General features: G+C 42.5%; 1 protein-coding gene across 3 annotated transcripts in view; it reads right to left on the bottom strand.

Moving 5' to 3' along the window:
• The window catches only part of TRMT12 (tRNA methyltransferase 12 homolog), a 35,129-nt gene extending 15,085 nt beyond the window's left edge, over positions 1-20,044 (bottom strand). The window contains exons 1-2 of one of the 3 annotated variants that reach the window (XM_054518814.2): positions 18,584-20,044; positions 3,029-11,064 (exon numbers count right to left, since the gene is read on the bottom strand). In XM_054518814.2, coding sequence (XP_054374789.2) covers positions 18,589-19,935 — 1,347 coding nt within the window. In that variant the 5' untranslated portion in view covers positions 19,936-20,044 and the 3' untranslated portion in view covers positions 3,029-11,064; positions 18,584-18,588. Of the gene's footprint in view, positions 1-3,028; positions 11,065-18,583 lie in introns of those variants that run through there. The other 2 variants (XM_054518812.2, XM_063726442.1) reach the window with 2 other exon arrangements.
• Positions 20,045-20,338: the final 294 nt, after the last annotated feature.

Below are 20,338 nucleotides of genomic sequence, written 5' to 3'. Positions count from 1 at the left end.
TGAGAACTTCAAGGTGGAGGGACCACATCTGGGGAGAGTCTTGTTGCTGGTGGGGACCGCAGGGAATCAAGGGGGCTGAGCATGCCCACTCAGGCCTTTCTTCCTCTTTTTATGAAGCCACCAGTCCCAGGCCAGGCACGGTGGCTCACGCCTGTAATCCCAGCACTTTGGGAGGCCGAGGTGGGTGGATCACCTAAGGTCAGGAGTTTGAGACAAGCCTGGCCAACGTGGTGAAACTCCATCTCTACTAAAAATACAAAAAATTAGCCTGGCGTGGTGGGAGGCTGAGGCAGGAGAATCGCTTGAACCAGGGAGGCAGAGGTTGCAGTGAGCCGAGATCACACCACTGCACTCCAGCCTGGGCAACACAGCAAGACTCTGTCTCAAAAAAAAAAAAAAGCCACCAATCCCACTCTCATAGTAACCCATTAATCTATTAACCCATTAGTCCATGAATGGATCACCAGCCCTCATGACCCAATCACTTCTTAAAGGCCCCACCTTTCAGTACTGCCATATTAGGGATTAAGTTTCCAATATGTGTAATTTGGGGGACACATTCCAACCAAAGCAGGTAGGATTGACAGTGAAAATATATACCATAACTTTTTCTTAGACCCTGGGAATTACTGTAATTGATCTCTTATCCTAAATTACTTTATGGTTTTTCTCTTCTCATTAAATTCAGATGTGTCCATCAAAATTCTATTTGAATTATCTGGTTTTGTAGATGCCAAATAAATAGGAAGAGTTTGTTGTTGCTACTTCTACACTACTGTGTATGTAGAAGTGGGAATGTAAACTAGTACAACCACTATGGAAAACAGTGTGGAGATTCCTTAAAGAACTAAAACTAGAATTACCATTTGATCCAGCAGTCCCACTACTGGGTATCTACCCAGAGGGAAAGAAGTCATTATATGAAAAAGATACTTGCACATGCATGTTTATAGCAGCACACTTCGTAATTGCAAAAATGTGGAACCAACCCAAATGCCTATCAATCAATGAATGGATAAAGAAACTGTGGTATAAATATATGACGGAATACTACTCAGCCATAAAAAGGAATGATTTAATGGCATTCACAGCAACCTGAATGAGATAGGAGAGTATTATTCTAGGTGAAGTATCTCAGGAATGGAAAACCAAACATCGTATGTTCTCACTCATAAGTGGGAGCTAAGCTGTGAAGATGCAAAGGCATAAGAATGACACGATAGAATGTGGAGACTCGGGTAAAGGGTGGGAAGAGGGTAAGGGATAAAAGACCACAAATTGGGTTCAGTGTATACTGCTTGGGTGATGGGTAGACCAAAATCTCACAAATCACCACTAAAGAACTTACTTGTGTAACCAAGTACTACCTGTTCCCCAAAAACCTAGGGAAATAAAAAAAGTTTTTGTAAGTTTGTTGCATAAGTTAAAGGAAACAACAGAGAATATAGTGGCATTTGAAGTAAATGTTGAGTATATACTGACTGACTGTGGTTTGTTCATTCAGCAGACATTTACTGAGTACTTTCTATGTGCTTGGCAGTATGCTAGCCCTCTTCTGCCTCTTTCTAGTTCTGCGTCTTGAGACAAAGTATTTAAGCTGTCTAATCTTTAGTATCATTTTGGAAAAAGAATATTGCCAGATAAGATATGAAATACATAACATGCACTATCCAATTTAGCCCTCACCAAACTTGTCCAAGGACACAGAACTAATCAGTCAATAGTAGTGGCAGAGCCAGGTTTCTGATTCATATTTTTCTGATTCCAGAGCCTAAGATCTGATCCTCTGCAAGTACGTTCTCATGCTTTTTACAAGAATTAAAACAATACATCTTAAACACCTAGTATAGCATGTAGTAAACAAATTGTAGGAGATACACTCATTGGAACCCCTGTTACTACGCACAGCACTTTGCAGTGACTCCATTTATGACTCAGGAGTGCTGTGAAGATATTAGTTCGAATTATTATATGAAATAATTAAGTAGGACTTAATTTACATTAGAATATGAATGAATGATAAAATATGTTAATCTTGGGTGATGGTCAAGCATAATCTGAGGACTGAGATACTGCTGAGAGGAAGAATACAGGTAATACTTAAGTTGAAAACATCTGTCAAAGCAGAGAGCCCAGAGAAGATGGCTATAGTATCCCACTGATGGGAAGCATAGGACCTTTCACCTTAGGTGGGATCCTGTAATCCGGGTTTCTGATAATTGCTTCTCATTTCACAGTTACACCCAACTGGATACAATAAAAGCTTCAAGATGGAAGATTCAGTATTGTAAAGATGTTGACCTATAGATTCTATGTAATCTCAATTAAAAAAAATCTCAGCAGGTTCTTGTTTCCAAAAATCAAAAAGCCAATTTTAAAATTCCTAAGAAACTGGAAAAGGTCAAGAATAGCTAAGGCAGTCTTAAAAAACAAAGTTGAAGGATTTATACTGTGAGACATCAGGACCTATTCTAAGCTATAGTAATGAAGACAAAATAGTATTGGTGCATGAATAGAAAAACTGACCCATGGAACAGAACAGAACAGAAAGTCTAGAAAAACTCCACACATATAGAGTCACTTGATTCATTAGAAAAGTGACACTAAAGTGCAGTGGGAAACATGATAAGCCAACAATATAATAGGACTCTGGATACTGCTTAACAAAGGACAGCATATCACTTAATGGTGAAACATGCTGGAAGCATTCTCCCTAAACTTACGAGTAAGAAGGTTGCTCACTGTCACCATTACTATTTATCATTGTATTAGAGGTGGGGGCTGGGAATAAGGCAAGTTAAAATGCTTCCCTGTTTACCAAGATTTAGCTGTTTTTCTCGAATAAAGGCACCTCAGATTATTTCAAGCTTTTAGTTACTTTCTAGAGTTCTGAAAAAGTTGACTGACCATTTTTGTCTGTGTTCTCATTGCTTTTATAGAGGAGCCAGTATTTGGAGATGTTTACCCTGCTGTTTTGGAAGTTGTCCATTTTACTTGATATTGGGACGTCTCAAGAGACCACTATACCTTGAGTGTAAAATACAGGTATATTCCTTCCTGCCATCATCGTGTAGCAATAATGCTACTTCCTCCTGATGATTGGATTCAATTACCCCAACTAACACGGTGACTCTTCCTTGCCTGCTGGTCTCCTGGCACAAGGACCCTGAACTGGGAAACCTCAGCAAGTTAAAGTTTAAAGGATCTATTATTGTGTCTCTTCATGAAAAGGTTCCTCTCTTGGGAATCAGGACTTCTAGACTCACAAAGTTGTGGGGATGAGAAGTTCAAACTCCCCACATGGGTCACTGGGAGTGAGAGTATGTGGTTATATTAATTTCTTATCACTGCTATGACACTACAAACTTAGTGGCTTCAAACAACACAAATTTATTTTCTTACAGTTCTGGAAGCGTAAAATCAAGGTATCAACAGGACTGTTTTTCCTGAAGTCTTCAAGAAAAAGTCTGTTTCCTTGTCTTTTTCAATTTCTAGAGGCTACCTACATTTCTTGGCTCATGGCCCCTTACTCATATCACCCCATCCTCCTGCCTAAGTCATTGCATCTACTAAGCAAATCTGCCTCTCTCTTGTAAGAATCTTTATGATTATATTGGGCCTATTGGATAGTCCAGGATAATCTCTGTATCTTGAGGTCATTAACTTAGTCATATCCACAAAGTCTCTTTTATCATGAAGGTAAAATATTCATAGAATCCAGGTATTAGGATCTGAACATATTTGGGGGCCATTATTCAGCCTACCACACAGTGGGAATTCTATTTATATCCTTTAATTCCCAAACACGCATGTTATGTATATATGAGACACAGCACCATAAAATGAGTGTTGATTTAGAGTATATACTGTACCCTGGTGGACAAGGTCATTCCATCTTCACAGGCTATTATCCTCAAGCTTTTGCTTCAGTTTCACCTTCAAAAGGGTTTTCCATCATTCCATCAGGCTAGCATTTTCTCGGTTGTATAGTATGTGATAGGACCAGTGGATCTCATGGTTATGTACCTGCTGATACACCTCCTTTGCTGTAAAGTGGGTCCCTAAATCAAAAGCAATATTACACAGGATACATGTTGATGGATCAAATACCTGTAAACCTGTGAATAGTAGAGCTGGCCAACAACTTACAGGCAAAGAAGTCAAACTCATACATGCAGATGGGCAGTTTCTAGTCAAGTAGAATCACTGCCCATTCTAGGATGGAAGGAATCCAACATAAATCAACTTGCTGCCCAAGTAGCTGTTTGGTATCCTTGAGGGTTGGTGCTGTATCAGGAACTTGGTGTTTAACATTGGGTAGTGGCTATTTTGTTGTTGTTGTTTTGTTTTGTTTGAGACAGAGTTTCACTGGTTGCCCAGGCTGGAGTGCAGTGGCACCATCTCGGCTCACTGCAACCTCTGCCTCCTGGGTTCAAGGGATTCTCCTGCCTCAGCCTCGTGAGTAGCTGGGATTACAGGCATGCGCCACCACGGCCAGCTAATTTTGTATTTTTAGTAGAGACGGGGTTTCTCCATGTTCGTCAGGCTGGTCTCAAACTCCAGACCTCAGGTGATCCGCCCACCTCAGCCTCCCAAAGTGCTGGGATTACAGACAGGAGCCATCGCACCCAGCCTGGGGATTGGCTATTTTATAAGTGGAGGCTATCTATTGGCCTCTTGCTCACTTGCATTCCTGCAAGATGACTACTTTGTCATAAGCCCCCTATGCCATTCCTGGGGGCGGAGGGAGGGGGCGGTGGAGCTGATGGCTGCAACTGCTGAAGTTTACTGGCTAAATCTGTCTACTTGGTTATTTAATGCTGCTTACATGTTGGATTGTCTCTGGCAGATAAAGATTGTGTTATACAATACAAAAACCCCTCCTTATGTGCCATATCTATTTCTCCTCTGCTTCTCCAGACTTCTTGTCCCTGATATGCCAGTCTTATTCCAGACCCCTGATCAACTAGCCAACTTATTTGCCATGAAAGTATGTTCTTACTTCAAGACTCTTTCCACACAAAGTCGATGACCAGGAATACTGCCCCACATTATGCCTTTTGGGAAGGTTCTCCTCACTGCTGTCTTTTAAGGCCAGTCCTGTGTGGGGCTGTAGGGCAGTAGCAGTTCATTTTTGTTTTGAACCTATATTCCAAGAAAACTCAGTGAATTCAGCTCAGGCTTTTTTGTCCTCCATAAGCTAGACATGAGAGCCTCCCAAGTGGCCATAATTGTAAGCTGAGGAAGGGACATTGGTAAAGAATCAGATATGACATGGAAGCCTGACCACCTGCCTGTGCCCAGCTCATGATGGGCCTCTCTGGCTACATGGTCACTTGATGTCACCATGTTCTTACCAAGAACTTGATGTCACTTGTTCTTACCAAGGCACATTAGCATGGATAGAGTTGTTTTTGGGGTTTTGCACTGCAGATGGCCCAGCCTTGCCACAGAATGCCAGGAGTCGACCTTGATTCTCCCATTGGAGCTTGCCGTCAACTTTCATGGCTTCTTATCACATTTACTCTTGTCCCATAGAATATCCTGAATTGGTCCGTGCAACAGGGCTAAATACACCATACCTGCTAGAGAACTTTTACATGCTATGGATCCCACTGAAAACTGGCAGATTTCTATCTCACCCAGTTTACGAGTCAGAACAGTACTGCCAACTTCTGAATTCCCACAGAAGCCTACACAGCTTGGTGTGCTTCCCTGGTGGCAGAATAATTTTGGTGAAATGAGTGGGTGAGATGCAATAATTTGTCCTTTACTGTGAAGGGGATATCTTGGCATTCAAGCAGCCTACTGGGCCCTAAAGATTTCACTGAGTTAACAGCTTGCTGGGTCTTAAGGATTATTTTCCATCCTCCAGTGTACAGTATGCTAGCTGCTTATTATTCACCTTACCCAGTTAGCATGATGTCATCAATGTGGTAGGTCATTGTGACATTATGTGGGATGTTCAGATGGTCTAGATCTCTTTGGATTATGACGCAGTGTGGAAGAGTTAACATAACCCTAAGCCAATACTATAAATGGGTACTGCTGTCCTATATAAACACAAACTTAATTCTTGTCCAGCACCCTCAGGACCCAGTTCCATACACATGCTCATGGTTCCTGTTGGTACATGTTGGTTAGATCCTGCATCTCTTTGGTCATATAAGCCCATTTGGAATTGAAAGTAGACACACAGGATGAGGGCAAAACAGCTGCAGAACAGCTGCTTCATCATGGTGTTGTGGGCTTTTTTCATATTAGGTTTTGTTACCTTTGAGTTTTTAAATTATGTATGTGTAAAGCTTCGATTAAAAAAATAAAAATTAAAAAGAAACTGAGACAGTCTGTCTATCTACCTATCTCTATTTACCCAATGCTGTTGTTGTGTTATATAAAATTCAATTTTAGCTTCATATTCATGCAATATTTTCGTTTACCCTTGATTCAACCTTGACCTTTAAAAAGCCAAAAAGACAAATACCTATTTTGACACTGGTTCTGATCTCTCTGAAATTCTGTGTGACCAATGGTCAAGTAACCTTGCAGGTTATTTATCATGTCTAATCTGAAAAAAAGTAATCGTATTTACTAATATTTTAATATTCACCTTATAGGTAAGCATTCTAAACATGATTGTGGCAAGAAATTCTTATATGCTTTACATGTTGAAATTCTGTGTCAAATGAAGTACATATGTATATTATTGCAAGAGTGAATTTCTTCAATGATTGTGACAGCTACTAAATTTAAGTGGAAAGTAATTATAAACTTCCAAATACTTTTTTTAAATGGGCAAAATATATGAAACAATGGCCCTGAAGGCATTGGACACAGGCAGTGAAGGATAGTAATCCATGAGAGATGGAATGCAAACAAGGTGAGCAATAAAATTGCTCCAACTTGCTGCCTGAAGAAAGGCTTTGGCATGGGGAGAGGGAACCCAGAAGACTCCGTGAGGTGAGGAGATATAAGTGGGAGTCCTGAGAGCCCAAGGCAACTAGAGTCACAGGGTAGAATACTAGAGAGGACAGAGTGACACACAGAGAACTCCAGAGATCTGCTGACCATTCTCCTAAAGTATTAAGCTAAATAATGATCAGTACATGCATGAGAGGAAATAACCAAAGGCTTGGCAAAGAACCATCAGAAAGGATTAGAGAAAACAATACTCAAAGCTCACACAGGATGGTGAATGATTCCTGATCCCGTCAGCAAGAGTGGAAAAGATCCTAATTCACAAGGCACCAGTTAGAGTACTAAGAAAGGTCTTGCTTCAATAGTGGGAAAAATTAACCCGCGACTAAATGCTCTAGAATAACCTAACAAAGCTTAAAAGCAAGACCCAAAAACATTCAAACTGTGTCCAAATAACTTAATCATACTCCAGAAGAAAGTTCAAACTGTTTTAGGGATATGAAAATAATCTACAAAGTAAAATTCACAATGGCTGGCATCCAATAAAAAATTACCAGGCATGCAACAGAAAAATACAACCCATAATAAGAAAAATAAAACATTCTGGGCTGGGTGCAGTGGCTCACACCTTTAATCCCAGCACTTCGGGAGGCTGAGGTAGGTGGATGACCTGAGGTCAGGAGTTCGAGACCAGCCTGGCCAACATGGCGAAACCCCGTCTCTATTAAAAATACAAAAATTAGCAGGGTGTGGTGGTGCTCACCTGTAGTCCCAGCTATTCAGGAGGCTAAGGCAGGAGAATTGCTTGAACCCAGGAGGTGGAGGTTGCAGTGAGATCGTGCCACTGCACTCCAGCCTGGGCAACAGAGCAAGACTCCATCGCAAAACAAACAAAAAATAAAACACTCTGTCAAAACTGACTCAGAAATTACAGATGATGAAGATTATTAGACAAGGACATTAAAACAGTTATAATTATATTCCATATATTCAAGAAACCAGAGGAAAGACTGAAGATATTACAGATAATGAAGGTATAAAAAGACCCGTATCAAACTTCTAGAGATGAAAACTCCAATGTATGAGATGAAAAATATGTTAGATGAGATTAACATATACCTGTAGTCCCAGCTATTCAGGAGGCTAAGGCAGAAGAATTGCTTGAACCCAGGAGGTGGAGGTTGCAGTGAGATTGTGCCACTGCACTCCAGCCTGGGCAACAGAGCAAGACTCCATCTCAAAACAAACAAAAAATAAAACACTCTGTCAAAACTGACTCAGAAATTACAGATGATGAAGATTATTAGACAAGGACATTAAAAGTTATAATTATATTCCATATATTCAAGAAACCAGAGGAAAGACTGAAGATATTACAGATAATGAAGGTATAAAAAGACCCGTATCAAACTTCTAGAGATGAAAACTCCAATGTATGAGATGAAAAATATGTTAGATGAGATTAATGGCAGATTAGATATTGCAGAAAGAAAGATTAGTGAACTTGAAGACACAGCAGTAGAACCTCCCTGAAACAGACAGAAAAAAGAACAAAATGAGACACACACCTCCTACCAAAATAAATAGAGCATCAGTAAAGGGTGGGACAACTTCAGGCAGCCAAATGCATGTGTATAATTGCAGTCCTTGAAGGAGAAGAGTGGGGAGCAAAAAATGGTGGTGGTCTAGTCCAAAGTAAGTAGAAAAAAAAGAAATAGAGCAGAAATCAAAAGGTAGGCCAGGCGCGGTGGCTCATGCCTATAATCCCAGCACTCTGGGAGGCAGAGGAGAGTGGATCACGAGGTCAGGAGTTCAAGACCAGCCTAGCCAAGATGGTGAAACCCCGTCTCTACTAAAAATACAAAAAATTAGCTGGGCTTGGGGGTGGGTACCTGTAATTCCAGCTACTCGGGAGGCTGAGGCAGGAGAATCGCTTGAACCCAGGAAGCGGAGGTTGCAGTGAGCTGAGATCGCACCACTGTACTCCAGCCTGGGCGACAGAACAAGACTCCATCTCAAAAAGAAAAAAAAAAAAAGAAAGAAAAAGTAGAAATACAATAGAGAAGATCAATGAAACCAAAATCTAATTCTTTGAGAAGCTAAGTTTGATAAACCTCTAGGCCGACTGATCAGGAAAGAGAGGACAAATTATCAGTATCGGTAATGAGAGGTGATAACACTACAGATTCTACAGTTGTTAAAAGGAACATTTTGAACACTTTGTATCAGTATATTTGACAAATTAGATAAAACAGAAAAATTCCTTGAAGATGCAAACTACTAAAGCTCAGCCAAGAAATAGATACCCTAAAAAACTCTTTTAGAGAAATTGAATTTATAGTTACAAATCTTCCCATAAAGAAAAAAAATCCAGGTCCAGATAGCTTCATTGGGGATTTCTAACAAACATTAAGGAAAGAATAATAATTGTACATAAACTTTTCCAGAAAATGGAAGAATACATCCCAACTGAGTCAACTAATTCTATGAGCCAGCATTTTTCCCACGAACGTAAACAAAAAATTTATTGACTATGAATTATGTATGCGAAGCCAACTCCTTGTACAATCCCTTGTCACCAAAGTTGTTGGAAATGAGGGCGGGCAGATGAAGGAATATTAGGGGTTAGTGTATATGTTGAGTATATTTTTAAATGTTTTAGAATACTAGGATTTTGATAAACTGAATTTGCAAGACATCACATATTTAACCATGTCACATTTTTGCTTAGACCCTTCAATGACATCCCATTGCTGTTGGGATGGTGTTCTTAATATAGCCTACATTGCCCCCTGCCTGATCTGACCATCACTTAACTCTGCAGCCTAATTAACATTCCTTCACCCCTTACTCTTTCCTCTCCATCCACCCTACCCTTCATTTTAGCCCCTCAAATTCCTCCACATGGCACTTGCACACACTGTCAGAGCCTGGAAAGCTGTTCCCCATTTTAGCCACTCATTAATTCCTACTCACCATTCAGCTCGCAGCTAAGTCATCAAATTCTCAGGGAAGACTGCCCTGACCATCCTGACCAGGCCAACCCGTCATAGGTTCCAATTGCACCCCGAGAACCTCTCCTCACAGCATTTACTGGAATGCAAGTTGTTATATGAAATGTTGTATGTGGTGTGTGATTACTGGATAAATGCCTATCCCTCTCGTTAGAGTATAAGGTCCATGAAGTCTGGGATTGAGTCTTGATTTGTTGGCTATTTTACTCCCAGTGGTTGCCACAGTGTCTGGCACATGATTGGGGCCCAAAAACATTTATGAAAGGGCAAGAAGAGAGAGAAGGGAAAAGAGACAAAACAAAACACTCCAGCCTGTGGTCTAGTAGCTAAGCTTCTGCGCTTTTATGGCTACAGCCTGATTTAGATTCCTGTTCAGGGAACGAATCCCATTATTGAGTATCTATCACTTTGATTAAAAAAAAAAAAAAGACCAAAGGCAGTCCTTGGAGTCATGGATAAATTAATTTCAAGGCTGAATGAAGTTTTTATTTCACTGGATGGAAGCATTAACAGATGAAACATCTGAAAAAAAGAATTGATTTCAAGATGCCCTGTTTTGGCTGGTATGAGCTCTGTGAGCATTCCCACTCAGTTTTTATTTACTCACCTCTATTATATATGTCTAATTTATTTGGTTAATCTAGTACTCAGAATATCAGGTAGAAATATTTCTTGCCTGTAAGTTAAAAAAAATTCCCACAGTGACTTAAATAGACTTGGGGGTGAGATTGCAGGTTATTTTATTTTATTTTTTTTTCACATGACAAGTTCAGAGATAGACATTTCAGAGCTGTGTAGCTGATCAAAGATCCCCTTAAGAAATCAGTCCTACAATGCTGCTCTGCCAGCCTTAGCATGCTTGGAGAGATGGCTGCTACATCTCCAGGGTCAGAGACCCAAAGCCCTCCCCGGGGACCTCTGCCTGCAGCTCCTTGCCAGAACTGGTTCACATGGCCACTATCTGTGCAAGAGAGGCTGGGAAATTTAGTACTTGAGTTTTCTAGCTTCTCCTTTTTAAGAGAAAGGGGAATTGGGATGGATACTGTGAGTCAATTCTGGGCCCCAGTGAAAAGGTTCTTGGTAACAACTTGGAGAATCTGGAGAAGGGCCTACAGGAAACACACAATGGTAACTGTAAGATTCAAGAGAAAGTTTCAATGAGACAAATAGCTTATCTTGGAGAAGAGGTTAAGGGGCCCTCACTTCCTCTGCCTTTACGTAGTTGATTCTATTCAAAATTCAGCTCTAGGACAGGCACCATGGCTCATGCCTATGATCCCAGCCTTTGGGAGGCTGAGGTTAGAGGATCACTTGAGCCCTAGAGTTCAAGACCAGCCTGGGCAACATAGTGAGACCCTCTATCTATAAAAAAAAATTTAAAAATTATGGGTGGGCACAGTGGCTCACACCTGTATTCCCAGCACTTTGGGACGCTGAGGTGGGTGGATCTCTTGAGGTCAGTTGTTCAAGACCAGCCTGGCCAACATGGTGAAACCCTGTCTCCACTAAAAACAAAAATTGGCTAGGCACGGTGGTGCACACCTGTAATCCCAGCTACTCGGGAGGGTGAGGCAGGAGAATCACTTGAACTCGGGGGGGGTGGGTGTGGGGAAGGTTGCTACTCAGGAGGCTGGGGCAGGAGGATTGCAGCCCAGGAGGTCAAAGCTACAAGTGAGTCTTTTTTTTTTTTTTTTTTTTTTTGGTGGGGTAGAGAGTCTCACTCTGTCACCCAGGCTACAGTGCAGTGGTATGATCTCCACTTACTGCAGTGGTGTGATCGTTTACTGCAACCTCCGCCTCCCGGGTTCAAGCGATTCTCCTGCCTCAGCCTCCTGAGTAGCTGGGATTACAGGTGTTTGCCACCATGTCTCACTAATTTTTGTATGTTTTTTTGGGGGGGACGGAGTCTCGCTCTGTCACCCAGGCTGGAGTGCAGTGGCGTGATACTGGCTCACTGCAACCTCTGCCTCCCGGGTTCAAGCGATTCTCTTGCTGCAGCCTCCTGAGTAGCTGGGACTACAGGTGCCCACCACCACCCCTGGCTAATTTTTATATTTTTAGTAGAGACGAGGTTTCACCATCTTGGCCAGGCTGGTCTGGAACTCCTGACCTTGTGATCCACCCACCTCAGCCTCCCAAAGTGCTGGGATTACAAGCATCAGCCACCACACCTGGCCAATTTTTGTACTTTTAGTAGAGACAGGATTTCACCATGTTGGCCAGGCTGGTCTCAAACTGCTGACCTCAGGTGATTTGCCCACCTCGGCCTCCCAAAGTTTACAGGTGTGAGCTGGGATTACAGGTGTGAGCCACCATGCCCAGCCTGCAGTGAACCTTGATTGCGCCACTGCACTCCAGCCTGGGCAACAAAGCAAGACCCTAAAAATAATAAAATGCAGCTCTGGTGTTCCTTCCTGTAGGAAGTGTTTCCAACTTCTTTGCTTTTTTTTTTTAACAGCTTTATTGAGATATAATTCACATACTATAAAATTCACCCTTTTAGTATATATGTTGCTGAAGCAAGTAGGGAAATTCACCCTTTAAAAATATACAATTAAATGGCTGGTTCATATATTACAGAGTTGTGCAATCATCACTACCATCTATTTTCAGAACATTTTCATCTTCCCACAAAATAAACCCAGTACCTATTAGCAGTCATTCTCCATTCTCCACTCCCCCCAGCACCTGGGAACTTACTTTCTGTTTCTATAGATTTGCCTATTCTGGCCATTTCATATAATGGGATCATATAATAAATGACCTTTTGCAACTGGATTCTTTCACTCAGCATAATGTTTTCAAGGTTCATCCAGAAACCATGTATCAGTACTGCATTCCTTTTTACAGATTCCATTGTATATATATGACATTTTGTTTAACCATTCATCAGTTGATGGACTTTGGGTTGTTTCCACATTTTGTCTATGAATAATGCTGCTACAAATATTCACGTACAAGCCTTTGTGTGGACATATGTTTGCATTCTCTTGGGTATATATACCTCTATCACATATGTCTTATTTATTTGGTTTTCACTGCTGGGTAATATGATAACCCTATGTTCAACATTTTAAGGAACTGCCAAACTGTTTCCCAAGTGAACAGGATTGGATCTTTATTTTAAACATTTTAAATGCTTGTAATCATTTTAAATAATAGTTTAGTTTGAAAATGACTACTTTTACAGCTTGTGCAATACAAAGTGGCTATACCCTGAGGCTGTTCAGAACGATATATATTGGATTTTGTCACGTGTGCCCAGGGTAGGAGAAAATGAAATTTAAATTCTATTTGTTTCTTACTATTTTTAATTTCTGTTCATGTACAGTTTTTTGTTTTTGAGACAGTCTTGCTCTGTTTCCCAGGCTGGAGTGCAGTGGCGCAATCTCGGCTTACTGCAACCTCCACTTCCTGAGTTCAAGAGATTCTCCTGCCTCAGCCTCCCAAGTAGCTGGGATTATAGAAGCCCACCACCACACCTGGCTAATTTTTGTATTTCTAGTAGAGACAGGGTTTTGCCATGTTGGACAGGCTAGTCTCAAACTCCTGACCTCAGGTGGTCCACGTGCCACAGCCTCCCAAAGTGCTGGGATCACAGGCATGAGCCACCGCACCTGGCCTATGTGTGTATTTCAAAGGCACACATTGTACTCATATATTACTGCACTCATATAATTTTTTAAATTACAAAGTTAATAAAGCAGCTCAAGTTCGAGGGAGTTTTAAAAAATTACTATTTTTAAAAAATCACAATATCTCTATCAAGTGGCTGCATTGACTGGCAACTAATACTGAAGCTTGCATGGGAAGTCTTTAGAGCTTATACAAATTGCTGGACTGAGATGACAAGGACCCCCATGAGTATCCTGAACCCTTCAGTCTTTTTTCAATGGTTCCATAAGATGCCTCTTCCCAACCAGGGCAATCCAGCAAGTCCTCAAAGAAAACTGAAATGTAAATGAACATGCTTAAGTAGAGAAAAAGCTTAAGGGAGGCTTCTGTTCTTCCATCCACACATTAACTCCTGCTCATTCTTTAACACTCCCTTAGGCATCCCTGCTCCTACCTTCCTAGTCACCCTGTCCAATCCTCAACCCACATCCTCAAATGAGGGTGGCTGTCTCTCCTATGTGTGCCCATAAAAACCCTTATTTCTATCTAAGCACTTAGTAAACAGCACTGACTCTGTATCCGTGTCACCAGATAGTGATCCCATTGTGGGCAGGACTCAGTTTTATTCATCTCTGTCACTGGCTCCAAGCACAGCGCTTAATGGAGAGAGTACACAGTATCTCCTAATTAATCAGTGAATGGCTTTTCAAAATAATGACATTCTGCCTCAAGTAGGCCAGACATACAGCAACCCCTCACAGCCAAATTGGAAAGTGGTGGTTCATCATATACAAAGACCGACTGATAGAATGAAGTGTGAAAGGAAAATAAAATGTCAGACCCCAGGCCGGGTGCAGTGGCTCACACCTGTAATCCTAGCACTTTGGGAGGCTGAGGTGGGTGGATCACCTGAGGTCGGGAGTTCGAGACCAGCCTGACCATGGAGAAACCGTGTCTCTACTAAAAATACAAAAATTAGCCGGGCGTGGTGGCACATGCCTACAATCCCAGCTACTCGGGAGGCTGAGGCAGGAGAATCACTTGAACCCAAGAGGCGGAGGTTGTGGTGAGCTGAGATCGCGCCATTGCACTCCAGCCTGGGCAACAAGAGCGAAACTCCATCTCAAACAAACAAAAAAACAAAACAAAAAAAAGACCCCAAACTTACTATGCCAAAGGGAAAAGTGAAGCCTGGAAACTCAGTCATGCAAAAAAACTGCCTTTCCTTTTGCCTAAACACAGCTGCAAGATAGAAGGTTACATATCTCCTGAGTTGGCCTCCCTTACCTTGACAATGTAAACAGCTTATCTTCACAGATACAGCACAAAGACAAGACTAGAAACCATCCCTCTGCCCACCTCAGACATATGCAGATTTACTGAGTCCAGACAAATGCATAATTGACTGTTCCTCTACCCCACTTCACATGTAACATGTGGATTCAGTGAGCACTAATCAAAGCCTCACAAGAATGTGACCACTTAACTCACTACCTACACTCCTTTTTGTTTTTTCTCCTCTACCCCTACCCCTCCTACCCTCACTTTCCCCTTTAAATACTGAAGCCCTCAAAATCCTCTTTGGAAAAATATGCGGGCCACAGATCCTACTGTGACTTGTGTCTTTTTCCCATGTGTGTCCTCAACCTTGGCAAAATAAGCCTCTAAACTGATTGAGACCTGTCTCAGACACTTTTTATTTTACAAAAGTATTCACCACTCAGTGAGTCACGATGATGACAGCTTAACATACATTCATTTAAACCTAAGAACTACCCTATAGGATATGTACAATTGTTAACCCTAATGTACAGATAAGGAAACTAAATCTTGAGAGATTCATGACTTGCCTGAGGTCACACAGAAAGTAGAGGAGTCAGGAGTTGAATGAGTGGAATCTAAATTCTAAGAGGCATTTGGGAAGCCAAGGCGGGTGGATCCCTTGATGTCAGGAGTTCAAGACCAGCCTGGCCAACATGGTGAAACCCTCTCTACCAAAAATACAAAAATTAGCTGGGCATAGTGGCAGATGCCTGTAATCCCAGCTACTCAGGAGGCTGAGACAGGAGAATTGCTTGAACCTGGAAGGCGGAGGTGGCAGTGAGCTGAGATCGCTCCACTGCACTCCAGCCTGGCAACAGAGCGAGACTCCATCTCCAAAAAATAAAAACAAATGAACTATATGAAGGCAGAGCCATGTCAGTCTTTCATCACTGCACACACAGGGCCCATATATATATTATATATATGAATATATATACGTATAGTATACATATGAGAGAGGGAGAGTGCAAGCATGCAGGAGTCCAACCACCATTGGTCGAATGAGTTCAACTGGCCACACCTGACATCAGCTGTCTATCTAGAGCTTGCAGCAAAAAGGCAAATCCTCAGTCCCCAGACTGACTCTCTGGCTCCTCTTCCTCATTGTTTCTCCTTGTTCCCTTCCCATATTGGCTCAACCTCCACGTTGGTATCTTTATAGTTTGAGGAGAGCAAGCCATGGACACACAAGTGAGGAAAAACCCACTATGTAAAAGAGAAGATGACTGGCTGGGCATGGTGGCTCATGCCTGTAATCTCAGCACTTTGGGAGGACGAGGTGGGCAGATCACAAGGTGAGGAGATCGAGACAATCCTGGCTAATTCGGTGAAACCCATCTCTACTAAAAACACAAAAAATTAGCCAGGCGTGGTGGCACACGCCTGTAGTCCCAGCTACTTGGGAGGCTCAGGCAGGAGAATTGCTTGAACCCAGGAGGCGGAGGTTTCAGTGAGCCGAGATTGCGCCACTGCACTCCAGCCTGGGAGACAGAGCGAGACTCTGTCTCAAAAAAAAAAAAGAAAAAAAAAAAAAAAGAGGAGATGATTAAGGTAACACAGGAAGGCCGCTCTGTGAGAGATGGGAATGGAAATAAGCAGGCTGTTTGTTTTTGTGGTGAGATCACATGCTGGCTAACATCTCCCTAGGGGATTACTGCGTACAAGACACAGTGCTTTTTCATCCTTACAACAACCCGCATCTTCAATACATCTCTCACTGCTTCCTCTGTTCCAAACTTATCTAGTAACAACATACCATTTTCTGAGGATTCAAACTTTTGCATCTGTTATTCTCTTCTACTAGTGCCTGTTTCTACTCACAACCTACCCATCAAAATCTTACCCAGTTTTCATGAGCCAATTCAAACACTACCTCTGAAGACTTCCCTATTCAGTTCTGAGAACTCTTCTCTCCCAACTTTGCATTCCTACAACGTGCTATCACTCACATGGCACTTATCTTACTGCACTCCAAGTCTTTCTTTGAGTACTTGTGTTATTTCTGCTGCTAGATTGTGGATTCCTCAGAGACAGGAACTCTATCTAATGGATCGTTATGTTTCCTGTGGCTTTTGTATATAATAGGCACTTAATATTTGTTGGATAACACAAACAGCACCAACCTGTCTTTACTGCTACTGTTGCATGAGAAGGATGAATAGCCATGCCCAAATCCAGCCAGCCAAATGTCAGGTACAATCATACAAGGCCACACTTTTCTATATTTCCTTCACCTAGCAAACCAGCCTAGATAGCTTCAAAATACACCAAAACAAAGCTCTGAGTGATAATCAACAATTAGTCATCTCGGGCCATGCGTGGTGGTTCACACCTGTAATCCCAGCACTTTGGGAGGTCGAGGTGGGCAGATCACTTGAGGTAAGGAGTTCCAAAACAGCCTGGCCAACACGGTGAAACCCCATCTCTACTAAAAATACAAAAATTACCTGGGCATGGTGCTGCACACCTGTAATCCCAGCTACTTGAGAGTCTGAGGCTTGAGAATCGCTTGAGCCTGGGAGGCAGAGGTTGCAGTGAGCCAAGATGGTGCCACTGCACTCCAGCCTGGGTGACAGAGCAAGACTCTGTCTCAAAAAACAAAAAAGCAAACACACAAACAAACAAAACAACAAACAATTAGTCACTCCAATGGCAAACCATCTTTTACAGCAGACAGCCATAAAATAAGGTATGGCTGGAAATGCTCTGCAGAATATCTCACATTCCCTGTAGCTTCTTAGGTTGTCCCTCATGTTCTCAGCCATGGTAGGAAGATGAAGAGGGAGTATGAGCCTATACAAATCTAAGATTTTAATAGGAACTTTAAACTAATAGCTATTAATTGGCAGCTATTGCACAAGCTTGAGGCTAGAAATCTAGATTCCCTATGATTTAGAATAGTGATTCGTCCTCAGCAGATGAGCTTTTAAAAAAAAGAAAAATAGACTGGTGATTCTTAACCATATTTCTACCACAACAAACCAAATTTATAAGACATCCCCTCACAATCATTTAGGAATGCCACAGGAAGGGAATGGAAATACACTAAAATAATTTTTGTTCCCCTCTCTAATTTAGTCAGTCATAATAACAAAGCAGCATCATGTTAAGGACTTAATTCTGATTCCATTGCTTGGTCTGTTAATTTTATTTATCATATCAATCTACCTCCCATTACCACCACCCGAGTCCAAGTTACCATCACCTCAGACCTGGACAACCACAGAAGCCTCCTCACTGGTCTCCCTGTTTCCATCTGGGCCCTCTTCCAGTCAATTTTCTATATGGCAGCCAGAGCAATTCGGAAAAAGCACTGTGTCTTTCACTCTAAAATAACCAATGTCCTGTGTATAGTTGCTTAATAAATAGTCACATGAGACAGTTCAAAGAAACTCTCATTTTGCAAATAACGAAACCCGAGGCCAAAACGTACTGAAACTTCAATTCCACAACTGAGGTCAGAATTTGGAATTCATAATTGCACAGATGAGCCTCATTTCAATGGGCCATGCTGCTTCTCCCAAATAGGTATTTCATTTTCTATGTTATCAATGAAAGACAAATGAAATAATTTGAATTGATCTAGAGCCTGCTTTCAGGGCTACAAAATATGGAAAAAACTGATCACCAGGGGACAAAAGGGATGACAACCTGGACTGAACTGATACACTAAGGGCCACTCGCACATGGATCCCATGTGTCCCAGGATCTACCTCCTCTAGCCAACTGAAGGACAGGGGCAGCATTCCAGATCCAGGACTATGTGATCCACATGGGGAGCATAGGATTTCACTGGTTGGATGTGCAGAATTTGTGTCTTCCACGGCTTCCCATGCACCTGCTGAAGAAGAGTGGCGATTCGAGTTTCTGCAGATTCTGCCCACCTTTGCCACTCTGGTTTGGTGGCTGGTGACAGCATTTTTCCCCTAGAATCCCTGGTAGCTCCATTTTTCCATTGGTTGGTGGTAATTTGCTGAGGATGCAGCCAATGCTCTTTCTCTATTTTGCTGACTCCAAGAGCCTGAAGATTCTTCCCTGGGAAAGATTCCACATTTTGGTGGATATGCAAAATGCCTCCAGCATCCTGCCTTAACACTTGGCAGGCAATGGGCCAGCCTTCTTCAGAGCTGGGAATCAGCCCCAGGATCACCCTATCTGCAATATTTGAGAGCTTCAGTTTTCTGTTATCTCCAAAGTGTATTTGGCACCGATCTGCTACTCCATTGATCTCAAGGTTATTTCTCAGAGCAACTACAGCATGGGGATTCCACTCACAAGCATGGACGAAGGCAGCACCAGCATGAACTAGGAAAGGCAATGTAAAATAACCAATCCCTGCATAGAGATCCACCAGCACTTCTCCAGCACAGGACAACGATGCCACTCGAAGCTTCTCAGTGATGTTTCCAAAGGAGAACATACACTGGGTCACGTCAAACTTATAACGGATACCATTATCTACATGCTCTACCCAGCCATGGTCACCCAGCAGCAGTGTCACTGCTGGAGTTCGAGTACCATCGGGTGATACCCGCCCTCGTTTTGCCAAACGCTGGACGCCAAGTGCCAAGGCAACGGTCTCCCAGAGTTCCGGTCCCAGATTTTTCCACTGCTTGGCTTGGAAACAGTCTTCACTCAGCAACATGAGATTACCATGCCGTTGCCATGATCGGGGCAAATCAGCCTCCAACTCGGCTGACCACTTGACTCCCCGACCCTCCACCCAGCGACTCACCTCAAGACACAATTTTCGGGCAGGTGAACAACCCTGGGCCCTCTTTGAAGGAACAGGATCCGGGAGCTGCGTGAGCATACAGGGACTGCCTGGGGCAACACGATTTCTCAGCTCCTGCAGGTGCTGCTCTGGAAGCGTCTCTCCCAGCACCGGTAGCGCCACCGAGCCATCCGGCATCTTTTCCACACGGTGCTGTGTATCAAAGAGTTTCTGCCTCTCGAGATATTCTCTGTATCGCTGGGTAAACCGAGGCTCAGTCACAACTGCGACAACAGCCACGGGCTTCCCACTTTCTCTCTCCATGTCGCTAACGACCACATTCTCTCCCATCACCTCAGCGATACTCCATCTCCTCAGAGTCCGCTCACCAGGCTGACTAAATTCCCGATCTTAAATAAGGAAGACAGCCGCTCACCCCGCCATGCCGGTGCCGGAAATGACGTGCACACAGACCGGAACTAAATGTATTGATGCGCTTGCTGGAGAATGGCGTCGCCGTTGCCGTGGAGAAGCTGTGGCCGCCATCTTTTTTATGGTCAACCATTACTTTTTTTTCAGCCTAGGAAGAAATTTATAACACGGAATCTTATGGACTAAAAGACTTCAAATTGGTATTTTCCAGAAACCTCATGCATTCTCTTCAGTACTGCTCATGAATTCAAAGAGAAAAATTAACATGAAATTGTCAGAGGCGCATGAACCAGAGCAACTCCATCTTAAATAAGAGCTGGGT

The sequence above is a fragment of the Pongo abelii genome, chromosome 7 (assembly GCF_028885655.2).
Source record: "Pongo abelii isolate AG06213 chromosome 7, NHGRI_mPonAbe1-v2.0_pri, whole genome shotgun sequence".
NCBI classification, from domain to species: domain Eukaryota; kingdom Metazoa; phylum Chordata; class Mammalia; order Primates; family Hominidae; genus Pongo; species Pongo abelii.
The sequence above is the reverse complement of the archived record's forward strand: the minus strand, read 5'-3'. Positions and strand labels throughout refer to the sequence as shown.